The sequence below is a fragment of the Asterias rubens genome, chromosome 10, assembly GCF_902459465.1.
Source record: "Asterias rubens chromosome 10, eAstRub1.3, whole genome shotgun sequence".
In the NCBI taxonomy this organism is placed as follows: Eukaryota; Metazoa; Echinodermata; class Asteroidea; order Forcipulatida; family Asteriidae; genus Asterias; species Asterias rubens.
Genome location: NC_047071.1, coordinates 730,376 through 757,654, shown reverse-complemented (window position 1 = coordinate 757,654; position 27,279 = coordinate 730,376). Strand labels below are relative to the sequence as shown.

The 27,279-nt window shown below is 39.7% G+C and overlaps 1 protein-coding gene across 1 annotated transcript; it reads left to right on the top strand.

Moving 5' to 3' along the window:
- The first annotated feature begins 1,346 nt into the window (after nucleotides 1-1,346).
- On the top strand, nucleotides 1,347-27,161 carry LOC117296016 (toll-like receptor 6). Its single transcript, XM_033778854.1, has 2 exons — nucleotides 1,347-1,529; nucleotides 22,073-27,161. The coding sequence occupies exon 2, from the start codon at nucleotides 22,770-22,772 to the stop codon at nucleotides 24,675-24,677; it is 1,908 nt and encodes a 635-aa protein (XP_033634745.1). The 5' UTR covers nucleotides 1,347-1,529; nucleotides 22,073-22,769; the 3' UTR covers nucleotides 24,678-27,161.
- Nucleotides 27,162-27,279: the final 118 nt, after the last annotated feature.

Sequence of the window (27,279 nt, the reverse complement as noted above, 5' to 3'; positions counted from 1 at the left end):
CATTTGCTTTTTAGAGCGGCACCGTTTCAGAAGTTCACTTATGCTATTAACTAAAAGTCAAATTATATCTCCATTTACCAGCAACTAATATTTGGTAACTTTCGAAAGTCGGTTTATGGATTATACACTCAACTCAGGAGGCATGAAGTGACTTGGATAAAGCTGACTTGGTATCGCAATGCATCATCCGACCGCAAAATATCCTACTTCGTTGTAGCTGTGTACCAAAGTACAGATATAGAACAATGAGCCACTCCAACAGCTTTATTCTGCACCTCTTTGGAACTCTTTACCTGGTGCATGTTTCCTAAGAGGAATATTAATTCATACCTTCAGTTGCCCTTAGGTTTTTTCTCGTTATATATTTCTTTGTGTAACCCCATACCAATAGTGGCTTTGAGCCTTTTTGTTTGGGGGGGGGGGGCGAATTTGTTTGAGATATTTTTATATTATTTTTTATGTCCATCTGCCTCGCCCACTTTCACATTCCGTGCTTGCGCGCCATACGCCCATCAACCTTTGCGCGCTTACAAGGGAAGACCTTCTGACCCATGACCTCCGACGTGTCCCTCAAATCCATGAACAAGTATACTTTACTTAGTATCTCGAATTCTCCATGTAGGCCTATGTGACTCGTCCACGGAGTGACCACGGCTATTCAAAATACTTTGAAGTAACATTGAAGTTGTTGGTGGCAACCGCTCTTAGTTTGACAATGTCTCAGTCGCAATAGTGTGTTGAATAAATGACGAGAAGTTAAGCTCGAATTCAGTTCTTAATTTGAATTTCCTTCAATTTTTCAGCCAATCTAAAAAGAGTATTATAATTTACATCAAACAAACTCAAACACAGATGGTGAACACAATTTCTTCGAAATCGAAAAGTGAGCAACTTATTACTTCAAAGAAAATAATGTCAGTTAAATAATAATGTCTCTTAAAACTTGACCTTTAACACTTGCTTCATTCATTCATTCTTCCTTTAAATGCCGTTGCGCTAGCCCTATAATATAGGAATTATCTGTGCTGTATAGTAAGTATAACACGAAATGTTTCAAAAGAGGGTGCTATCAGAAGTAGTTTGTACACAGTTCGCTGTATTGGGTGTCATCATCTCCAAGGAGACAGATTCTCCTGCCACACCACAAAGATGAAGGACTTCCTTTTCTGAATAATCGAAAGAGGGCGCTATACAGTTGTTACCAGACACCCATGTATGTTGCTAGCTGCGTATCGCCCACCGTGGGGAATCATCGTCATCGATTATCTGCTTCTCACGTCCGTAATGGTTAATTGAGCATGCATCCCGAGTACACCACAGACGATGCAGTCATTCTCCCCCTGGATGTAGCGTTTCGCCGACGGTATCATCCACCACTCTAAACTGCCGATGCACTCGTGGTCATCTCGACCATCTACCATCTCGACTCTATGAAAAGCCGATATTTCCGTCTACCAGAAACGCTGCATCTTATTTTAAAGAAAGGATGGAACCGAACCGACAGCCAATGGTTCTCACAATGTGAAAAGGTAAGCTCCAAATACAATCTCGTTAAACAATCTCGATTGCCGTGAAATCAATTGTTTTCGCTCTTTTAAAAACACTGAACACTATTGGTAATTGTCAAAGACCAGTCTTCTCACTTGGTGTATCTCAACATAAGCATAAAATAACAAACCTGTGAAAATTTGAGCTCAATCGGTCGTCGAAGTTGGGAGAAAATTATGAAAGAAAAAACACCCTTGTAACACGAAGTTGTGTGCTTTCAAATGCTTGATTTCGAGACCTCAAATTCTAAACTTTAGGTCTCGAAATAAAATTCGTGGAAAATTACTTCTTTCTCGAAAACTACTTGACTTCAGAGGGAGCCGTTACTCACAATGTTTTATACTATCAACCTTACCCCATTCCTCGTTACCAAATAAGGTTTTATGCTTATAATTCTTTTGAGTGATTATCAATGGTGTCCAAGTAAACTGAGTGCAAGAACAATTAAGTAGACGCTTTCTGACGTGGTTCAAATTGCCAATCGACTCAAGAAAGCATTCGATGTAGAATGAGCAAACATTGTCAACAAAACTGTTTTGGAAAAAAACCTGCTCCTTTTTTAACAACAAATCCTAGACAGAGTGCAAACTAACTATTTGAACCCACAGCAGATTGGTATTTTGTTATTCTACATTGCCTACGGTAACGAAAAATTCAATTCAAATTTTTTTTTTTTTTTTTTTTATCAGCAGAATATGTTTGTATTGAAGTGTGAGACATTGGGTTGAAAAGATTCCAAATTCTCTCTAAATGTAAAAGAGTGAAAAACACAACTCTTTATATTTCGAGTTGTCCCTCATATGGCTCTTTAAAAAAAAGTGGTGTTTATTTCACTCTTTTAAAGGGGTTTCACTCCAGCACAGAGTGAAAAATCGCTCAAAAAGACTGAAGACCACTCGAAAAAAAGAGTTGTCCCTTATATGGCTCTTTGAAGAGTGCTTTACACTCTTTTGCATTTCGAGAGTAGGCCTAAAAAAAACGCCTGGTTCTAAAAACTACATCTTGAAAAAGGGTTAAGCGCAGGATGAGTTACATTTTCATAAAAATTACCTCTTTAAAGACACTATGATCAGATTATTCCGTCACTGTGGCCTACTTTTATGTGCGATATCTGGCATACCTTGTCATGTTACACACAACGTGGTTCGGCCGACACCCCGCCGTGCGTGTGTGACGCACGGTATTTTACACTGCTGTAACTATCCCATCGCTCAAAACCCATGACAGTCTTATTATTTAGCATCGTACAATGATAACATCATTGCCTTTAAGCAACACACACAAGTGTGTATATGCTTGCAACCGTGGACCTCCCAACGCCCTCTGTTGTTTATACTTGTTTGCAACAGCTCCCCTTGGTTTTTGTGACGTTTTCCCAACTGTGGACCTTTCCCGAACCGTGGTCCTCGTTTGTTATACTAGGTCCCCAGTTTCATAGTGTTTACCTACTCACCACCACAAAAATCTGTGAAAATATCATCTTAGATTATCTTGTTTTAGTTAAAACAATAACTTTTGTTTTATGCACGTTCTTATACGGACACGATTCATACGACGTCATCAACCGTGACAAATGTTTGCCTGTGACTTGTCCTGAGGTCTCGAAATCAACCATCTGATGAACGCACACAACTTCGTGTGACAAGGGTGTTTTTTCTTTCATTATTATCTCGCAACTTCGACGATCGATTGAGCTCAAATTTTCACAGGTTTGTTATGTTATGTATATGTTGAGATACACCAAGTAAAAGAGTAGTCTTTGACAACTACCGATAGTGTCCAGTGTCTTTAACGGGTTTATTGCAGCAAAAATTGTTAATAACACGATTGCAGAATATTTGCCTGTATAATTAGGGACTCACCTATTGGGAAGGTGAGACAAAACTGATTAGCTTTAGAGGCCCTGGACATTAGTGGTTATTTCTCAAGATAGATGTTGGCATTACAAAAATTACCTGGTAACGAGCATAATGAGTTGTTAATAGTATCAAACATTGCGAGAAGCGGCTCCCTCTGAAGGAACGTTGTTTTTACGAAGGAAGTTTAATAGATGTTAAATTTGCATCGGGGATAAAGAATATTAATTTTGGTTTTTACCCATACACCGATGTGTGTAGCACTGTACACTCAGTACTTTCCCGAGTCCTGTGAAAAAAATATCACAGGCATGTTACTCGGGTGGGATTCGAACCCACGACCCTTGCAATTCTAGAGCAGTGTCTTACCAACTAGACAACCGAGGTTGCCCGGCAGCTAGAGGCAGTTCGAATCCTATGTTTTGGCAGCGGGTACCGCAACGATATAATAGATGTTAAATTTGCATCGGGGATAAAGAATATTAATTTTGGTTTTTACCTATACACCGATGTATGTTATCACTGTATACTCAGTACTTTCCCGAGTCCTGTGAAAAAATATCACAGGCATGTTACTCGGGTGGGAAGGAAGAAGGAATTTATTTCTCACTCAAATATCATAAGACTTCAGCTGGTGCCTCTTATAGAGCATCTGCAGGCACGTACAATTTGTGCCACGGAAGGTTGTTTTTCTTTCATTATTTTCTTGCAAATGCGAAGACCAATTGAGTCAAACACTTCACAGATTTGTTATTTTATGCATGTTGGGATACACCAAGTGAGAATACTGATTTTTGACAATAACCAAACGTGTCCAGTGTCTTTAACAAGAAGAGGAATAGAAATGATTAACATGCGTCCACAGCGTGCAGCAAAGCGGACAAAATTTCTATCCATGCTCCTAAAAATCAATTACGTGGAAATCAACAAAAGGACTGTGTAAAACTCATCTTGGGAGCACAATCTAAGTGAAAAAGTAAATGCATGTAGCCTTACGCAAGCACACAATTTTACTACATGGGTTGATTTCATTATAACGAGTTCAACCAAGGTCAGAACAGGCTCGTTGTAGATGAAGACAAACTATTTCAGAAAACGGATCGGTGTCTAAAGTGCTCATACTTTTTGACACTTTAGGCAGCACTCGAACGGGCTATACTTGAAAACTGTGAAGGGGTTTCCAGTGGAGATCAATTCTATATAATTTATATATCGATATATAAATTCACACTATACCAGATCTCCTGTTGAAAACCTCCCGGGGAAAATGATACTAAGTGGCAATTAGCTCTTGTTAATACCCGCAGGGTGGAAGTTGACAGTTATTTGTTTAAAATTTAATTTAAAAGATAAAATTGGTACAACTCTGAGGCTTTTTTTTTAGGTTCTTTTTTCTCAGTGTGAGATGACATAATGTCAGCGAATTTAAAAGTAAAGGCTTTAATTTAGATTTTACAGTTTACGGCCAATATGCAGGGGAATCATCTCTACTCTGAAAGATTGTTATATTCAAGATATTTGAATCCAATTTGTTTACTTTTGCCTGCAGGGGAAATGTAAATAATAGAAATATGTTATTATAAAGGAAATATGTATCTGTGCACTTTTAGTGTTTACGTTCAGATCAATAGCTGAGAATTCCACTTGACCAAAAATGAGACGTGGGATAAGGCCAAACGGCAGGGAGGCTGGAAAAGACCAAAACACGTACAAAGAACGGGTTCCAGAACGACATGACTGATTGACAATGCTTTCGATCATCCAGTAAACGCTGAAACAAATCATTCAGTCAATCAATCAATCAATTTTACCAGTTTGGAATCCACATTACGTTTAGATCAGTTGATGATCAGAAGCAATTACACTTTGTGGGAAAAGGTGCCTTCATTTTTTCGTTTATGGGGATATTGGCTATGTTGATGATAAACATGCCGTAAAAGAACTTCGAGAAAATACATCCGCTCAAATCATCCTTATAAAAAGGCAAAATAATAGCACCAAATACTGCATGAATATTCGCTCTGAGGCTCTTTTAAGAAATTATGAAGGAAAATAATCTACAGTGTTCACCGTAAACACATCGCCGCGTCGTTAATGCAAAGAGGTTGTATCTCGAATTTGTAATAACGTCGTATCTTGCATTAGAGAGGCAGACCTCGATACTGATTTTTTTAAATGAGATTTTAACTCGGAGGCATTTTATGGGATTTATCAGACCTTTTCAAACAGTAAACAGAAATTAAACTGATTATTAATTTAATTTTCATGAAATATGGACTACACATGTATAAACAACCACCGACACGGTTTTCATGGCATTTTCTTTTATGAGCCGTTCAGGGTCGCAAGTTAAAATGCTCATTAAGTTCAACGGTTTTGCCGCACTTTGTTACGATTTTTTTGTCTAAATAAAGTCATAACCCTAATTTTAAAGAGTTTTTTTTCTTTAATTCTTTCTTTTAACATACCCCTGGACTATTAAGAACAATAACAAAATGGAAGTACTGATTTTTGAAACAATCACCAGTTGCCTATTTTGGCGCAGTTTGACCTTGACCTGGCCCACTGTGCATCGGAACCCGGACTCCGGGTCAATTCGTGAACTGGGAGTTTCTATGAGTAAAGTTGGATTGTAACCAAAGAGACAAATTGGCAGTTCTTTCAAACAAAGAACACCAAGTACTGGCAACATCACAACAAACAATGGTGAGATTTTACCTGAAAGACATTTCCGTAAAACTTTGCTTTGAAGGGAAGATTTACCCTTGGGTTTTTTTAACGTTATTTTGTTTTAATACTATAGATACAACAATTTAACAAACCTGTGCAACTTTCATTTCAAAAGGTGGTAGCATTTTTAAGATATCGTCTGAAACCCGGAGCGGGTAGCCCCAAGCAGGAAGAATAATCCGTATTATACACAAACTGAGAAACGTTACTGACAGTAAAGCTTCTCAGATTAAAATTTTGGGTGATAAAAAAATGTTATCCTTTTCAATACCCACCTTTCTTCGAAGTGAAATGATTAAATGCTTTCCACTATCAAAACCTGCTGCACTTCTAAGCATGTTGATAATTGAGTAATTACCGAGTGTATACATTCCCTTTAAAGAAACTGGACACTATAATTGTTAATTGTCAAAGACCAGTCTTCTCACTTGGTGTATCTCAACATATGCATAAAATAACAAACCTGTGACGATTTGAGCTCAATTGGTCGTCGAAGAGGCAAGATAATAATTGAAGAAAAACACCCTTGTCACACGAAGTTGTGTGCTTTCGGATACTTGATTTCGGAAACTCAAATTCTAATTCTGAGGTCTCGAGTCAAATTCGTGTGGAAAATCGCTTGTTTCTCGAAAACTACGTTACTTCAGAGGGAGCCGTTTCTCACAATGTTTTATACTATCAATAGCTCTACGTAAGTTTTTATGCTAACAATTATTTTGAGTAATTACCAATAATTTCCACTGCCTTTAAATCGTTGTTTTATCTAAAAGATTTATCAGCTGCCGTTTTGGATGGCATATTTTACAGAAACGACTTTCTTGGAAACCACAGCCAGGCTTAGTGTATTTACTCTGACAACAGCCAACCCTGATAACATGCACTATACACGTAAAAGCACTTCTTGGGGCGAGATTAAGAATAGTCTTTCCATAAAAAATAGAGTACAGAATTTTCACTCGGTGTTTAGTTTCAATATGAATGCTCACACATTACAAAGTTGTCAGTGCCAATCCTCAATGTGAAAATATTGTCGGAATCGCAAGACGGTAAATGGAGACCCCGTTGCTTATTTCAAGCATGGTATTTGGTTCTTGAAAAAAGGTATCACACTTGATCAAGACTAAGGGCTAACCAAAATGAAGTTGAACGTGGTTCAGGCCCTAATATACTTTGGAGGCTATTTAATCACAATTTTTTTGAATTACCAGGGGCACAAAAGCTGGAAATTTAACTAAAGTAGGAAGAATATCATGCCAGTTATTTTGATTGCCACAACTGAAATAAGTTAAAGAAAATGCACCGTAAACCCGACAAAACATATGGAATGGTTTGTGGTAACTCGTTAGAGTAATCATTAGTGTTACCGCAAACTTTTCCATATCGTATTTCCACCATGCAAAGTTTCAAATCCTACTGACAAAACATCAACACTTGTTTCCGTTGTTTCACCTTGTTGTTCCAATTTCTAGAGTTTTCACAGGTTGGTTATATTTATTGTTGAACTAGAACAATATCAACAATGATGGTGTGATTTGTTGGAAGTTCGCATTTGTCACTGTGGTGTGTCACTTTGAAACTACTGTGTCGCATGCATGTGATTGGTATCATGCTAATTTGCTCAACAGTAAACTTTTGAGCAATATTTGTTTGCCTGAGCAGATGGAGATTGAGCCCAGTGCGTTTGACCGTTTGGCCACAAACACCTCAACACACACCTCTATAGTCCTATTCACACGACAGCAATTTAACTCGAGTCCCTTGCTTAATTTTAGCAAGGTTGTAAACTGAAGCAATGTGTGACAAGATTTTGCAAGAAAACTTGGACAGTAGATTTGGCAAAAGAACCTGGACAGTAGATTTTGTGTGTGTCCGTTCACACAACAAAAAGTTTGTAAAATTGTACAACCAAACTACAATTTAGCAAGGGACCCTTGCTAAATTGGTCTCGTGTGAAAGGGGCTTATTACTACCTTGATTAGGATACACATTCCACAAACACTTAAACATTCACCGAATACAGAGACCAACAAAACAATCACCAATGATAAATCATGATTGTCATTAACCAACGGCGTCATACCGAAGGTGTTAGAAGTTAATTAGCAAAGACAACATCAACCTCTTGCGATGTTTTTAAGTAATTTCCCCCAACAATATCCTTGGGGGTGAGGGGTGGGGCTTGGGACTAGCAATTGACATATCTACCTGGACAGGCTGCAATCTCTGACTAGACGATGGAGATTATGATATTAAAAGCTGAATGTCCCTTGTGTACATTCGATACTCGAGGAAAGTAATATCGCGAAGTTTCGGATGATAATTGTCCTTGATTGCTTAAAGGGGAAGTAAATCATTGATTCGGATGATTACATTCATTCTTATCCCCTGGTGTTTTAATGTAAACACACACCAAACAGAAATATAACTTCCTTTACAAAATTTCATCAAATTCGATGTGCCCTTAAAGGCACTGGACACTATTGGTTACTACTCAAAATAATTGTGAGCATAAAACCTTACATGGTAACGAGCAATAAAGAGCTGTTGATAGTCTACAACATTGTGGGAAACGGCTCCCTCTGAAGTAACGTAGTTTTTTAGAAAGGAGTTATTCATCACTAAAATATTTGAATTGAATTCGAGACCTCAACTTGTGTGACAAGGGTGTTTTTTCTTCCAATAATTCTCTCGTAACTTCGACGACCAATTGAGTTCAAATTTACACAGTTTTTTTTGTATGCATATGTTGAGATACACCAAGTGAGAAGACTGGTCTTTGACAACTACTACAGGTGTTCTGCAGTGCTTTTTAAAGGCACTGGACACTATCGGTAATTACTCAAAATAACTGTTAGCATACAACTTAATTGGTAACGATCCTGGTTTGATTGGCAACATATTACGCCGCGCAGTACCTTGTTAACCATATAAATTGGGCTATAAGCTAGGGTCTCAAAACTCAAAACGTAGTCCCACATTCCTTGCAGGAAATTACTGAATGTGCGCTTAAAAACAACCATATTAAGCGCCTTTTTGGTGTGTGTAATATGTATATTCCTAGAAGCTTCTCTCCAGTCCAGCAGCCAGTGTAGAAATGCACAATGCTGAAAGCTGACCGATGATGATGATAGGAAGAAACTATAAATAAATAGTAAATGATGATGATGATGATGATTTCTCCGCTTCGCCATCTCTTTGTGCACCAATTTCGTACCTCTATAATGTGTTATTGAACACAATGCTTGACCAAAAGGTAGCTCTGCATTGACCTTGTGCTAAGAATACAACCCAGGCCTCTTGTATTCCATTTCCATGGCAACCATATACCAGATAATTACTCCGTTATACCTGACTGGTTTTTCCAAATGACAGGAAGTGCTCTGATCTCGCGCTGTGCACGTATACACTAGCTTGAGATAATAACAGCATCAAGAAAAGAAAAAAACATGGTTTGGGGACGAGGTTGCATCGTGGTAAAATGGGGGTGAACTGTTACAGGCTCAATGTAGCTTTCCTTGTGTTACATGTCCTTGTATGTGGTCTGGTTACCGTATTTGTGGTGTAACAGATTTACTTTCCAAAAGGCCATCCAAAACCAACAACATTCTTGTCGAGACCACACCGGCTCTTTTTAGAGTAGACACACATAAGATATTTTCACATGGTTGTACCCGCAAGTTTACTATTTATGTATACACCATGCAAGGCTTTAAGCAATACAACAGCATTGTCATTCAAAAACGCATACATACCGATATTTATACATCTGTGAATATCTAAACCTTGTGGTTTATTATTTGGCACTATGAAAACAGCTTTTAACTACCGAAGAAGTGTTGCAAGGAAGCTTGTTTACTATTGTACAATTTCTTCACAATTATCCGCACCATACAAAACTTCAAGCAACACTATCAACATTGTCATTCAAAACGCATACGTACAGGGTATACATCTGCGAATATTAAAACCTTGTGGATTCTCATTTGACAAAACTAAAACAGATTAACATCAGTCACATATAAGAAGTGTTGCAAAGCAGCTTGTGCATCTATCTCTAATCGTATTTGTCTGGAGTAAAGTCGTCAATCAGATGATGCTCCTCGTGGGCAGCATCACCTCTGCATCCAGTCCCTAGCATGCCGAAGTAGGTCAATACGATACTGATTATCCCATGCAATGTGTTAGTTTAGCGCTAAGAGAGATACCGTTTTACTTTGTCAGTGACATAGATCAATATCTCTCTCCCATCGCCAACGTCACCATCAGTATTGTCATCAGCGACCCGTCTTCTTAAAGGCACAACGTCACCATCAGTATTGTCATCAGCGACCCGTCTTCTTAAAGGCACAACGTCACCATCAGTATTGTCATCAGCGACCCGTCATCTTAAAGGCATTGGACACTATTTGGTAATTACTCAATATCATTTTTAGAATAAAAACTTACTTGGTAACGAGCAATCGAGAGTGAGAAACACTGTGAGAAACGGCTCCAGAAAGTAATTGCTAACTAAAATATTTGAAATTGAATTCGAGACCTCAGCTGAGGTCTCGAAATTAAGGCATCTGCATGAAAGCAAACAACTTGTGCGACAAGAGTATTTTTTCCTTCGATTATTCTCTCGCAACTTCCACTACCAATTGAGTCTAAATTTTCACAGGTTTGTTATTTTTATGCATATGTTGAGAAATACCAAGTGAGAAAACTTGTCTTTGACAATTATCAAAGTTTCCCAGTGCTTTTAAGCATTATGAAGGCCAGGCCACTCGCGATCCACACGGCGGATCGTTTTCAAATTCACGCTACGGTTGACTCAATTTTACGGAACCAACCGGAACCCGGGGGTCTGTATTCCGTAGGGACGTGCGCATATTTTATTGTCTGTTTCTAGGGTGCGTAATCCGGCAATCGGCATGGCTGGCACGCCGTTGCCAATGAACGTGTACTGATTGGTATTTGATTGGAGAAAGTGCGAGGTCGTACAATACAGTGGAGGCAATAATAATCATTTTGTGGCATGGGTGTTTTCAGGATGACTGAATTCTGCGAAAACACAGGTAACATTTCGTGTCTCCTATTAGTTATGCGACAGTTTCTATAGAACGGCAGATTGAAGACCACAGCATATTGTGGTTGAAACGTTGGGTTTTCACACCACTAGCTCTAAACCGAACTGTTTCTAAGTCCAACACTATCACAACATCAAAAACATCAGCAGCAGCTGCAACGACAACAACATCAACAGCAGCAAAAACAACAACAAGAACAGCAGCAGCTGCACCAAAATCAACAACAATGCAACAACAACACCATCAACAAAACAACATCAATACACCCAGCATAATACGAGTTGACAAGCACGTCAACTTAAACAAGTTAAAATGATTCATTGGTTTGGTTTGGTTTGGTTTGGTTTGGTTTGGTTTGGTTTGGTTTGAGTTGTGCCTTATTCTTAGTATTCGTGCCTTGTACACATCTTGGAGGAATCCTCCATGTACACTTGTAACACCTCACTTGGATTTGTTGGAACATCGACGAACTGAAGGATCACTCACGAACACGTATAATGCAGTCATTACAGCAAACACATCTCACCATTATTTCTTTTTTTCCCACAAAAAATATCCTTTTCCCGTAATCCAAATACCCAGCGGACGATACGTGCACCGTGCATACGTGAAACCGGGGGTATCACGGAGATGGCGGGTATAGAGGTAGCGCGTTATGGCCGTTGCGTACTGATGCTCGCTGGGGGATATCAAAGGCTGGCATGGCCTCTTTTAATAGCAACACGTATATACATCAAGAACACGGAATGTCTTTGCCGGTGGTATTTGTCTTCAATCCAATCCGGCCTAGTGTTTGTTCAGACCGCTGAATCCGACAGCTGAGAACACACTTTTAGGCTGTATTATATTTGGCATAAACGGGTTGGAATCGATGGTTTATTACCGATTGCAATAAACTGTACGGGTGGGGTGTCCTAAATAGTTCGACTGATTTCTGTTTGAATTATCTTACAATACCTTCTGAATATATTGCTTAAAACACTCTGACTATTTTGAATGATATCAAAAAAAAAATCGAATGAGATTGGGACTCTTCTATTTAGTGCATGTGATAATTTATTGTACCTTATATGAAATCAAGGACAAAACAAACGGAGAAAGCACAAGAACTCCATAGGGAAATCATAAAGACTTGGGTGTTCAAAAGTCTTTTGGAAACTGCAGGGGAAAATGAATAGACATGAACAAACTTTTTGAAATTTACTGACTCCAAGTCAGGTTTTTTTTTATTGTCAATTATATCTTTAAAGGTAGTGGACACTATTGGTAATTACTCAAAATAATTATTAGCATTAAACCTTATTTGGTAACGAGTAATGGGGAGCTGTTGATGGTATAAAACATTGTAAGAAACGGCTCCCTCTGAAGTAACATAGTTAGTAATTTTCCATGAATTTGATTTCGAGACCTCAGATTTAGAATTTGAGGTCTCGAAATCAAGCATCTGATCTAGAAAGCACACAACTTCGTATGACAAGGTTTTTTCTTTCATTATTATCTCGCCACCTCGATGACCGATTGAGCTCAGATTTTCACCGGTTTGTTGTTATTTTATGCATATGTTGAGATACACAAAGTTAGAAGACTGGTCTTATTACCAATGTCCAGTGTTTTTAAATGAACTGGTAAATTTCAAGTTTAGTAATTTTTCCAGACTGCAGTCTTCTCACTTTATCCCAACATAATGTGCACAAAATAACAAACATGTGAAAATTTGAATTCAATTGGTCATCAAAGTTGCAAGAGAATAATAAATGAAAAAACACCCTTGTTGCAACACGTTGTGTGCTTTCAGATGCCTAATAAAAGTATTTTATTATTTGAGTGTGAAATTACCTCTTTCTCAAAAACTACGTTACTTAAGAGGGAGCCGTTTCTCACAGTGTTTTATACTATCAACAGCTCTCCATTTCTCGTACACGCTAACAATTATTTTGAGTAATTACCAATAGTGTCTAGTGCCTTTATTACAAAGATGACGACCACAGTGAAGAGTTGTCCTTTGCGGTTTGGTTAACCCCATCAATCATGCATTAACTAACCAATAGAATCCACCCGGGGTGGTTTCGAGTTCCTGTGTCATTGAGCGGGGTCGAGGATCGGCCGAGAGGGAGGGGGTGGGGTGTGATAAAAGGAAAATCTCCTCGTGACAACCTCGATCCCCACGGGTACATCGGCCAACCTTCCCGCCTGCCCACTCTCCGATGAATGCTGCAATTTCTTAATTACCCCCGATCCGCACGTTTTCAAACGACGGAGGATTTTTTCTTTCTTTAGTAAGGTCACTTTCTAAAATATTCATTGCGCTGTGGTATGTGTGGACTATAAATACACCATCAGGAAGCCATGTGGAGCAGGTTGCCTCTGGTCCTTTTGTTTTTAGTCTCGACTGGTAGGTAGAATTTAATACCCTAATGGATCCCTGGAAAAGGCCCAGCAGCTCATTATGGTTTTATTTTAATATAGTTTTCTGAAGTTATATATATAGACTTAACTTTAGAAAGAGAAACGCGATGTGAAACTGTGTCATAGTTTAAGGCACAAGACATATTATTTGATAATATTAACCAATTATAACGTATTAGCATGCACTGCATCTTACGTGGTAATGAGCAACGGGGAGCTGTTGGTAATATTATAAACTAGTATAAGAAACGACTCCTATTATAACGTATTAGCATGCATCTTACGTGGTAATGAGCAACGGGCTGTTGGTAATATAAACTAGTATAAGAAACGACTCCTATTACAACGTATTAGCATGCAACTTACGTGGTAATGAGCAACGGGCTGTTGGTAATATTATAAACTAGTATAAGAAACGACTCCTATTATAACGTATGAGCATGCAACTTACGTGGTAATGAGCAATGGGCTGTTGGTAATATAAACTAGTATAAGAAACGACTCCTATTATAACGTATTAGCATGCAACTTACGTGGTAATGAGCAACGGGCTGTTGGTATTATAAACTAGTATAAGAAACGACTCCTATTATAACGTATTAGCATGCATCTTACGTGGTAATGAGCAACGGGGAGCTGTTGGTAATATAAACTAGTATAAGAAACGACTCCTATTATAACGTATTAGCATGCAACTTTGGTGGTAATGAGCAATGGGGAGCTGTTGGTAATATTATAAACTATTATAAGAAACGACTCCCTCTGAAGTAAAGTTGTTTTTAGGAAAGAGGACATTATTCGCTAAAATGTTGTGAGCAGAGCCATTCAAAGTATCATGGCTGACTTATCCGTTAAGACATAATGACTATATGAGTTGATACTGCAGCGTATAGAGCAGTCTGGGGGTTCTGTTACCATAGCAACGAACCTAAAGATCGCAGGGACCAGATTAGGTATGGTTTACAGATTAACATAGGACGGTTCTCTTGTTTCAATTTCATAATCCCCAAGAAATCTCAAAGGAGTGATAAGTTAACGTCTCAAGAGACGGCGTCATAAGAAAATGCCAAAATGAAATTCTGCTGTTGTCAATGTAGGGGAAGATGTACATGTCCACGCCTCTCTTAATGGGTGCGTTCGTTTAGCTTCCCTGGGTCGACCCCGGTGTGTGGCGTTTTTTTTTCCAGGACGAACGTGTGCAGATAATTACCCACGTTCGTCCTGGGAAAAAACCCACCACACATCGGGGTCGACCCAGGGAAGCTAAACGAACGCACCCAATATTTATGCATGACGTCATAATTCTTACCCAAGATGAGGCTATGGGCGCAAGTCCCCCATCACTTGCAGTGGCTGCGCCCATCGCCTCGTTTTGGGTTAGCATTGTGACGTACCTCATGCATAAATATTAAGAGAGGCGTATACACATTCAAACCGGGAACCCTACTGTCAACAAGAGGACAGAAGGGTCACCGGTTGGGTAAACGTCCCCAGTTGGGTAAACCTCCCCAGTTGGGTAAACGTCCTCAGTTGGAGAGTGTATACAAAACGAATACATACCAACGAGGTCAAGAGAAACCCGGTTGAGAAAAGGTCCCCATTTGGAGAGAGTGTACACCTCCAATGTGAGTATAGACAAAAGACTCGACATATGGTCACGTGTGATGGTTTGAGTCTTCCGCCGTGTTCAGTTTACGGGACTCAGTACGGCACTAACAATTGACTACTTTCGCTTGCTGTGCGCAGGCGTCGCATGACGTATCGTTACCGTATTTGGTCATTCGGAAAACTGAACACGGCGGAAAGTTGAAACCGCCACACCTGGGTCTCAAAGCTTTGTATAGTAGAGAGGGGTTATTATTGGACGTATCCCTTTGCTCAGTTTGATATGGGGGAGTCCCAGGACCCGACTAGTTATTCTCCCTCCAAATAAAAACACCCCTACACCGGTGTAACTTTCCAAACGTCTAAACATCAATCTTGAAAAAAATATGTCCCTACACCTCTTTCGGCAAATAGGACCATTTATTACAAGGCATATGTCATCCAAATTACCTCAAGTTGGAAGTCAACAACCCCCAGGTCACAATTTGACACAATTCTTACACTCATGTATCCCTTTTTAGGCTCTAAAATATGTCTAGAATAGAATACTTTTAGAGCCTACAAAATATTAATGAGGCCGACACACTGTTTCTACTTCTTTACTTGCCTAGAATGCATCCACAAAACAACACTGAGCTGTGAACACCGGTCTCATTCCCAATTTATAGAGGGGGCAAGAGTGTCCAAAGCCCGGCGGGAAGATCAACGTTTCTTCCCTTTGGGAGGGAATGTGTTCGTCATGCAGGTGCGATCACTGGACGAAAAATAATGAATAGCATGAATTTTGTTGGCGCGTTTTACTTTTTGTTGTCACTTCTAGTTGTTTCGGAACTGGGCGCTGGGGAACGGAACTGGGCGCTGGGGAACGATCCTGGAACGTGATGTGCATCTTTTGGATATGATGAGCTAGAAAAACACATTTCTCACTGGAGGCATTTTGAAAAGTATTGGAAAAGACAAGCTCGGAATAACCAGACATGGTCATTCTTGGTCACACTATAAACACACAGTTAAGATCAGTCTTTGATCTTACTGAGAAATCGGCCCCTGGTCTTGTGCAAGGGTTTTTCAAATTTACTTCTTTGTCTATTCATTTTTGTAGTCGATTCTACCCCTGACCCAATCACCAAACTTAACCCCTCACGTTTTTGTTTATAAGAATATTTTGTAAAATTAATGGTTATTCACATCACTGTTTGAGAAAGGTTCCCTTTCTATGAATAATTTGCATTTGCCTTTGGCATCCTTAAAAACAAACTTGGACGGTTGGAGGTCATTGACCCCGACCTTTCAACCCGATGGCGATGATACGACGTCATCGAAGCCCTCCAAAACCTCTTAAACCTCGCTCTATCTGATTAATTCATGAAATATTTTGCTCAATAAAAATAAATAGCATAAACACGTGCTACTTTGTTGACAGAGTATGAGATGTCGAGGATGAGTTTCCACTGTTTGTCCCTTCAGGCGACACACTGTCTCTCAAGTTTCATTTCGTTTCGTCTTCACACTACTTTTGTTTTTGTCGTAAAACTTGTCCAAATACTCTGACTTGAAAGAGAAGATACTTTGACACGAAATACAAGGAGAAAATTCCATATTATGCATTACTGGCCTTGTATATATAATCGTTCATTCCCCATCAATTCAAAGTTAGTAGTTTGATTTTTGCTTTGGTTCATAAGGCAGTCACTTTTGGTGTCCTCGATTTGTGTATCACATGCATGAAATAACCATGATTTGGGCTCAATTGGTCATTCAGAAGTTGAAAGAAAATGATGAAAAAGAAGAAGAAAAAACACCGTTGTTACATAGAATTGTGTGCATTCAGGTGCTTTAGAAGGCTTCATGCCCGAAGCCGTTGTCAAACTCATGCTTTGGAATGACAAATTACCCCCTTTCTAAAACTACACATTACTTACTTGGCCGTTTCTAACATTGTTTTATTACCAAGAAGGTTTCTATGGTCATTAATTCGCAGGAGTAATTACCAAAAGTACACCCTGCCTACCGCATTCCATTTTTTGCGCCAAAGTTTAGGGACGTCACAATTCAAATTATAGTTTGCACATTAATTTTGGTGCTGTAAATTTTCAATTCATTCTGAGTTTTAATATAATTATACAACAAAAACGGCACTGAGTTTCACCTTTTTTAATTGTGCAAAAACTTCCTCTTTGGAATGTACAAACACATGTGTATATGATGACGTCATGTTTTAAATTTCCCTCTGAAAGAGTATCAAATAAAAATACATTTTGACATTTTAGCATGAGGACACTATCTTTTGGAAAATGTGTGCATCACCAAAGACTTGCTTGACCTCGTGGCTGGTGTGAAACAGGCTTTAAAAAGCAATTGTTAGTGACTGTGTCAGGTTCTTTTAGGGGAAAATGATTAGAAATTTAAAAGTAAAAATGAATTTTGGGAACTCGTTGTAAACAACATGTCCTTGAATCAAGTCGGGTTCAATTGATACTCTTTTCAAAAGACTAGTTCTGCTCCTTCCAATTATTTTTACAGACAATTTAAAGGAAAAACCACATCTGTCCATCATTTATACTGCCAATTAAAACAAGAAAAATCGCAGGTGTGGGTCTGCCCGAAGGCAAAGAGAACTGATTATGCATGGCGTCTTTACGATGTGCACCAGGGACGATTCATAGTGTGTCATATATTGCGTGTGGCCACATAGTTGGGGCTTGAGTGGGTATAGTCTTTTATTATTCATCTCTTATAATAGATGGTGGGTTTCGCCGGTAAACGTGAGTAGACACACTCCAGTAAAGCACTAAAATTATGATAATTATGATAAGAGGTTCATGATGAAGTGGATTGTAACAGTGAATAGCTACACATGCAAATCAAGAGGTGATTGTGGCGCTTCCGGTATACAAACACGCGCTGTGAAGTCCAAAGCACTCAGTATCGACTGAAGCGCGTATCCGGGGATAGGCCTACCGACGGGTGTGCCTTGGTGACGGTACAGAGTTAACGGCCCGATCTAGATCAGCTCGTCGGAAGATATATTCTTGTATCACCGATGGTGATCGTTCGTCAAATTAAGAAGTACAAATAAAAAGATAATGAGATGAAATAAGAAAAATATACTACTAAAATAGTAACGCCTCTGTTTTGTCTTTGTTTTCATTTAAATATACTACTTTCATTTGTTTTCAAATTCAAATCTTTAATGTCCAATCTTTAAAAATAAAAAATAAAAAAGTGTGCATGTCTCAAAATGATGAATAGCTCAAGAACAAGACAATAAACATATCTTTTAATAAAAGAAATACACAAGAAGAATTAAGACAACACCAACATTTTAGACAGTGCAGTATAACAAAAAGCTGTATTTCTCTGTTATTATCATTAAACAAATAGTTATTATAACTACATATTTCTCTTGGGTTGGTTGGCTCATCAACAATAAAAGCTAATCACTGATACAAGTGCAAGTCCCCTCTATGCTTGTCTATGCTGGGTCATATTGTTACATACAATCGCATTATGTTATTATGATGCCCTTTATTCCTAATAATAAATCACATAGGCAGGGTTTTATATACTGCTCATTACTATGGTTATGTGATACTCACTGTGTGCTCATGTAGGTGTGTCTCTATACGTTTCAGATAATACCCAAGGCAGCTGTTCTCCACTATCCAGTATCTTAAAGACAATTAGTACACTATCAATAACACTGCTATGGTAACACTGTGCTTTTAAATCTCACTGAGATAAACTCCAACACACCACCCAAAAATAACCATACGGCACAGTGCTACGAGAACCCTCTCCCCATTTTACTCAAGAGTTTATAAATATTTCGACTAACTGCGTTATTAATTAAGACTGGCTTTGGCCTACTTTAATGAAGTTTAGGCATATGTGAGGCTGACGGCCTTTGTGTAAAGGTAGTAAACGTATCAAACATCGACGCTAGTCATTTTTAAGAGGAACTTGTAAGTAAACCTTGAAAGTCACTGTGGCATACTTTTCTTGATGAAATATTATTGTTTGAAATGATATACTTTATGAGAAATATTTGATCCTGCTAGTCCGAATCTCAATGTTTGACAAGACCTGAAGGTATGTCTTCACTGTTTAATCTTAACTATTTTTTATGATGACCCAGTCTACAGAGCATTGATCACATAAAGCTTGAATCTGCCGTGGATTTCACAAAGAGCTATGACTGGTTATGTCAAGTTAGGACTAGTACAACTCGCCCTATAAACTTAGGACTTTTTTTTACAAACTTAGGATTTTAGCCTGAGTCATATAAGTTAAGACTATCTTTGTGAAATCCTTAGTCTTTGACAACCAATGTTGCGAAAAGGCAATGGTGTCTTGGAAGCAGCAAATAACGCGTGAAATGTGCTTAAAACAATGCTCGCAGTTGCGGTGACACCAAATATCTTTTTACGAGCTCAACGCAATTAATAAAAGGCACATGATTGTTTCACTTTTCAACGGCTGTTATCACAACTTTGTGGGGTGACATTGTCCCATATTGAAACATTTCACCCATGTGACAATCTGCTGCGTAAAGTGGATTTACTTTTGGCAAGTTAGTTTGCCAAAAATTGTCCATCAAAATTGGATGTACAGTCTGGATAATGCTTGCATCTTTTGACAGCCATTTCCTTTGAAATTATACAGACGGCAATCGACCTCGGAACAGTCGTCAGAAATAGCCGTCGGTCAAGACACTGTTTGCATGAAAAGGCATCGGTGATAATTATTACGGAGACTGAATGCACATTGGTTTTTTAATAACTTGTAAGATGAAGCTTGAAGAATAAATTGATAAGCCAGATGTTTTCTTTAGAAAAAGTATACGGGTAATTGGTCATAATTAGAAAAACGAATATTAGCATCAATCTGAAGTATAGAGGAGCAATTAATCCTCCAGGATAAATAAATATCATCATTACGAAAATACTGCCGATTTCGTTTAGACCTTTTCCATGGTGCAGCCATCTTGAATTTCTCCTATTGATATCAATGTTGCCAAACCGAGGCTGAAAGAACAAAATAGCCTGGTTCCTAGATGCAAAATGATTATTAGCAATCATTATTGGTTTTCGATACATGGAACACGACCAAGACGGAGAGGTCGAGGCAGCATGATAAAGGTCTATTGGACAAACTCAAGAACTTTGTATTCATGAAACAGCGAATGCTAAATGATATGTGAATATTGCTGTGCTAAAGCGTACTCAAGGGTTGCCATAAGCCCCTTTCACACAAGAGCAATTTAGCAAGGGTCCCTTGCTAAATTGTAGCACAGTTGTACAGTTTCACTAAATGTACGTTGTGTGAAAGGACAACAAATGTTTCTATACTTTCCATGATCTCTTGCAATATCTTGTCAAACATTGTTGCGTTTTACAGAAGGGACCCCAGTTTAAATTACTGTCGTGTGAATAGCACTATTGTATATCTGTTAATTGTCGCAGTGCAATATTCTGTTGTTGTTTTGTTTTACTGTTATATTGTTTTTCAATGCATGTCCACCGCAAGTTCCGCTTGTTTTTGTTCTGTCACCACTGTTAGTTGTTTTCAGTAAAAGTATTTTAAAGGTTATTTTGGGTGAAGTGGTAACTGAAATTAATTGAATCTTAATTCGCAAGATGGCCCAACGAAATTAGCACATTAAAACCGCTGAACGCTGTTAATTCCCAGATTATCAGACCATCTTTATATGTCTTACTCGTGACAAAATATGATGTCCCGTCAGAAGAAAATTAATCTTCTTTTCACCCACTGAGGTCAACGTTAACATTTCATTAAATACTCAATCTGCAGCACCAGCAAAACATTACGTAGATCCACGTGGAAAAATGGTAATACCGCTTAAAGGCACTGGACACTACTCAAAATAATTGTTAGCATAAAAATGTACTTGGTAACGAGCAATGTAGAGCTGTTGATAGTAATAAACCATTCCATCTGAAGTAACGTAGTTTTTTAGAAAGAGGTAATTTCTCCCCCGCTCAAGCCTTTTATTATGCATCTGAAAGTACACTAAGTTGTGCAACAAGGTTTTTTCACTTTTCTCTTGCAATGTCGATGATCAATTGAGGCAAAATTTCCACAGGTTTATTTTATGCACATGTTGGGTACACCAAGTGAGATATTTAACTGGTCTTTGCAATTACCAAACGTGTCCGAGTGCCTTTAACATTAACTTTTCAAAAACTGTTTAATCTGCATCACAACCTTGAGCAGATCCATGGAAAATACAGCTTGAAGTTTGAGTGGGGATGTGGGCCGAGTGTAATATGCATATGAGCTTTGCAATAAGGAGGAGGGAGTCTTAAAAAGGGGGCCAAGAAAGCATGAAAAAAATTAAGGCGGGAAACGCAGTTCTGCAGTTGTGCAATACATAGCTGCTCTGACTGATTAATGAGCTCGTGGTAATAGGTTGGGATCAAGGACGAAGGAAAATGAAGACGACATAACACATGATTCACCACAGGGAGAAAATAATGCTGCCGCTGCTTAGCCATGCGTTAAGGTTAATATATACAGCGTAGTCTCCCCTCAAGCCAAATGCCTCTAGAGTAGCCCGTGTAAATTATTTGTAAGCTCTCTTACTGATGCTTGTCTGTGTAGTCTTCCCTTGCGTACTTGCTCGGTGCTGGTGGGTATAACACTGTGTAGTCTCCCCTTCAAGAAGAACCTTAATGCTGACTCGCTCCCCGGAGTGTCGGTGACGTTTCACGTCGTGACGTGCTCGAGCCCCACGGCATCCACTCACCTTTTTTATTCTCAGAATCGCCCGTACCCACACCTCATATACCTTGCGTTTATTTCCGTTCTACGTCTTTTTTATTCATGCACCCACAGGGATCCACGGACAAGGTGACAGTTTACGGGGACCGCGTTAACTGGCGAAGCAAGCAGCCGTGCGGCGGATGGTGGAACGGACTGGCTGATTTGACAAACAACGCCACGGGGTGATTTAACAGTACGACTCGAGAGAAGACTACAGACTTTAGGGCACGGAGGGGCGAACGACCCGGGATGCAATCTCCACATGATGTACGGGAGCGTAACGGAGTGGAGAAAATTCTCCTTTCGCTGATTAAGTTAACGACCATATTCCTTCATCAGTTGTAGTGGACTTGCCAATGACGGTGTTCTACCTCCATGGTTCAACCATTTCATGGACATCGTTAGCCGGAGAAAGTGACTGTAATAGGCGTTTTAATCGAATCACAGTATCTTAGATAGCCTTTAATTGACTCCGTTTTGTGGTCTTGTAAATTACGTTGTGGTTGAGAAGCTTACAGTGATCGAATAACCGAGTAAATTTACCGAAACTTGTTCGTGAACACTACATCCAGTGAAAATTCGTTGCGAGAAAAGTACGTTGCCCTGACACCGGAATGCAGTGGTGATATACAATGAGTGCAGTAGTGCTATGGAGTTACTACATTAAGGTGAGTGGTAGAGATAAACAGAAGAACAGGGATTATACTTGCTACTCTATAACTCGTCTGTCTGTCAGTATCGCCTCGTGTAGTTGACGCCGTAATTCACCATGTTGCTGTGGATTGAGGTGGTTATACTAGTCATCATAGTTGTCGTTGCAACGGGTGCAGAGATGGCCCCCGTGTGCCCAAAGGCATGCGACTGCAACGACATACTACTCACTGTGAACTGTAGCGGTATTGGTTTGAAACGGATACCAGACACACTCCCTTCAAACTACCGTCTCTTTAACTTTGACAATAATATGCTGAGCGTCATCGAAGAGGATGACCTGGTTGGGATCGTCAAGACCAGGTACCTGTCCTTATCGAGGTGCAACATCACCAAAATCCAAGAGGGCGCTTTCAGGTCCGTCTACAACTTATCTGAGCTGTATTTGGCGGGAAACAGGCTCAACGCCGTACCGAGAGAAATTCGGAACCTCAGCCGTCTGCAGTTGCTGGACATGAGTGACAATAGTATAGACCGTCTGGCAAAACACAGCTTCACTGGGATGACCAAACTGCAGAGGCTTCTACTAGACAATAACAACATCACGATCCTCGCAAAGGGGTGCATGACTGATGCCGACAGGCTCCGTGTGCTTTCCCTCAGGAATAACGGCCTCCATACCGTCAAATCAGGCACGTTTCACTGCCTGGACAATCTGGAAGAGTTATACCTCTCAGACAACACCCTCTCAAGCCTGCCGTACGGCTGGCTCGTGGGTCTGTCTAACCTTCGCCTTCTGGACCTCAGAAGGTCCTACTCGGCCAACGTTGTCTACGACCAACTGCCGGACGGTAATTCTACGAAGGGTTGGTTTTTCCCGGGACTTTCTCGTCTTCTAGACACTCTGGATCTGGCGGAGAATGGGATAACTCGCCTTGAATATAATGCATTCCTGCCTCTAGAGGAGATGACTCGTTTGGATCTCAGCGTGAATCAGATCAGTGACTTGCCCCTGGGTGTCTTCTCTCGACAGAAAAAGCTACAACGCCTGGACCTGAGTTATAACCTCCTTACAAACTTAACCGATGTTCTGTTTATGGAAGGAGCTGCCTTGGAGTACTTCGACCTTGGGAATAACTTATTTGAGGTGCTCGTTTCGGAGCCCTTTAAGAATATGGAGAAGCTGCAGTTTTTAAGCTTGCAGCGAAACGTCCTGTACGACATTGAGTTCCTGTTGAAGGTGAGCCTTCCCAACTTACAGGAATTGAATTTGGCTTCTAACACCATAAACAATGTCTCTAAAATTGGACTCACGTCCTTTCAGAATCTTCGGAGACTAAATTTGAAAAAGAACAGGCTGGTGGAAGTCCCGAATGTCCGAAATTTAACCTTTCTGACCAATCTTGACTTGTCCTGGAACGGGATCACGTATGTCCCGTATGATGCATTCCAAGGGACCAACTTGAGGGAGATTGACCTCCAGAATAACAACATCATCACCTTGGACGAGAGGACTCTGATGGATTTACCGAGGCTGGGTGCCGTACGGGTCGGCAACAACCCGTGGAAATGTGACTGCGAGATTAAGTGGTTTGGCGAGGCATCCATGAACCAGGAGTGGGGCCGCGACCTGGATACTGCTATCTGCGATTGGCCGCCTAGTATGAAACACACCATGGTAGTCACTCAAGACCGGGACGTCCAGTGCACCACCTACCCTCCACCTGTCTCTGTCATCGTTCTGGTAGTCATATGGATCGTGATTCTCCTCATAGTAGCTACGGCAATACTATTGCGGACTTACAAGATCCATCGCATTCGGAAGCGACGTCGAAACAAAGAGGGCGATAATGAACCATCACAGGTAGACCAGCAACAACAACCACCTCCAAAGAAGCCTGAACCAGTCAAGGGGAAGGGGAAGGGAAAGGTCAAACCTCCAATAGGTCAACTTATTGAGATGAAAGACAGGAAACCTTTAAATGGGTTGAAGGTCAAGCCCTTCGATCGGGAATTCTACGTGTGATGACACCAAACAATTTTTTGCAGTTACTAAAAACGGTATCTTATTTAGCACGGGTATTTTATTATATTGCTGTATTGTATGAGGAAGTCGGTTGGCGCCTATAATGTCAATGTCATACAGCTTGAGGCACTCTATGTGAGACATGTTCTCCTTACAGAATGACATTTCTCCATGTTCATGTTCTATACCTCAACCCGTAGACAGATTTCACAAAGAGCTAAGGTTGATCTTAAGGTATGCATCAATGTTAAGCAAAGTGTGAATTAACCATTCATCTTAAGATGGGTCTAAAGTGCTTTGTGAAATCGAGCACTTAGCAGATATCACAAAGCACAGATTCATCTTCAGCTGAGTTGTCAGTATCATCACAGTTATTTGTATTAATTGTTAACACACATTGCATATCAGTTAAGGTCATGATTTGCAACTACTATAAATTCTGGCTCTTTGTGAAATCGTGCCCTGGAAAAGCAAAAGGCAAACTGTTTTGCAAGTGGTTCTTGTATTATTAGCAGATGCACATGGCAATAGCCATTGTGAGCGCCTAGTCAAATCTGATTGGTCGATCAAGTTGCTTAAGCAATTGTTTGTCTGCTGAAGTACAAAGCACAAACAACAACAACTTTATATTTTGTTCTTGGTGACATGAAAGCGAACGTGTGGCCACCAGACAATAAACTGTTTGGCGACCCTACGAGTTGATTATTTGCAATGGCACCGACAGGCTTCCTGAGTATTGTATTTTTGTTTTGTAAAAATTTAAAAAAATCTTTTACTTTTGCGGCAAAGTCCGTGGTTGTAACACTTGCTCACATTCATATAAATTAATGCAATGTGGAACTCATTTTAGAGTATTGCGGTTGGCAAAAGTACTGGAGGCTTTCAGTTGAAAAATAATAATAATTTATCATAATTTTATACGACAAATTCGACCAACCAAGCCAAGTCAACTGATGTATCTTAAGGCGACTGCCCGAAAAACATATCGAAACTGGTCGGTCTTTGACTTTTGTAGCTTTAAAAAAATTATATTTGGCTAATTTGTGCTGCCCATACCAAAGTTGTCAATGTTTGTAAACATAAGACGGTCTCACTTTGACAAGTACTATAACTCTCATTGTGCCATGGGGTGGATTTCAGAAGGAACTAAGCCTTTCTTCGAGATAGGACTAGTTACTCGTCCTCACTTAGGACTAGCCTTCAGTTTGAGGTATCTCCTAAATTAGGACTAGCCCTAACTCTTTGTGATATCGACCCAAGGTTTTGTTGGCCATATAATCAGCCGTCGATTTCACAAAACTTTACCTAACTTAAGACTAATCTTAGGAATTAGGACGAGTCCCAATCCTGCACTGTAGCATGCAGACCTTAAGATTAATCAAATTTTTTTTACAAGTCCCATTTATGCTTTATACCAGAATAAGGATACCACCCAAACTGTCACAAGGACAATCTGTGACTTGTAGTTTTGCATATAGTTGAAAATTGGAAAGCAAACCTACTTGAGCAGCCGGCCCTGTAAAAATGGGTCCAGTACACAATCTTACCTATGTGCAATTGCAGTGCTTCTGTTCCTTCTGAAACACCACGTTACGCATAGCGGTCAAGCACCAGCCGTGATCTATGGCTACGTCTACGACTGTTTCTAAGTGTGTTGCTATAAGAACATCGTATACTTCAACGCACGAAGACGCATCAAACCAGCTTAAGCCGTAGCCGCCAATTATTTGGACACGACCTTTAGTTAACGGGTTTCCCGGGGTGAAATACAAATGAGGGAGTTGAGAGTCGATCTTAATGTAATTGTATCCAGCTCACCTGTTCACTCTAATTGGTGAACTTACTGAGAAATCAATTAGCCTTAACGGTTAATGCCATGCTTGTTTGTACCGTGGAGCTTGTTTATCCATGCTTGTACCTTCTACATCCATGGTCTGACGACCCATAAATCTTACCAAGTTGCAAGGCTTGATGTGCAGTTTGTAACAAATTTATCTTTTCGGGTGAAACTCTGGAGTAAACTTGAATTCATCTTCTAAATTCAGTGTGCCATTCGTTTACAGTGCATGTTGGAGGAAGGCACAGTCCCGCAATAGCTCAGTTGGTAGAGCCCCATCGCATTAATTCGGAGGTCGTTGGTTCAAATCCCACTCTTGACAACTTTTGCCAATTATAACCAATTTGTATATAAAGCCATGTGCACGAGGCTGGACGGTTTGCCCTCTCGATCTCATCCGAAGATGAGAGTGTTTAACCCCTTACATTTATCTCTAATTCCAAAATGACACATGTCAATACTGAGCAGGTTGGACAGATGTTACAGACAATCTTTCAATAGATTGCTGCTCTGTGACAGCTGTCGTTTCGTTTGGACGTTGGGTAGGTCAGGTCTTCATTAAAGATACACTATGAATGTCAAGGTACTGGAGACCTTTGGTAATTATCAAAGACCATTGTATTCTCAATTGGTATATCCAAACATATGCACAAAATAACAAATTGTAAAAATTTGAACTCAATTGATAATCGAAGCTGCAAGAGAATAGTGATAGGAAAAACACCCTTGCTCCACAAAATTTGAGTAATTACCAATAACGTACAG

Coding starts and splice junctions, on each gene's coding strand:
- LOC117296016 (XM_033778854.1), top strand. CDS start 22,770: ATGTTGCTGTGGATTGAGGTGGTTATACTAGTCATCATAGTTGTCGTT.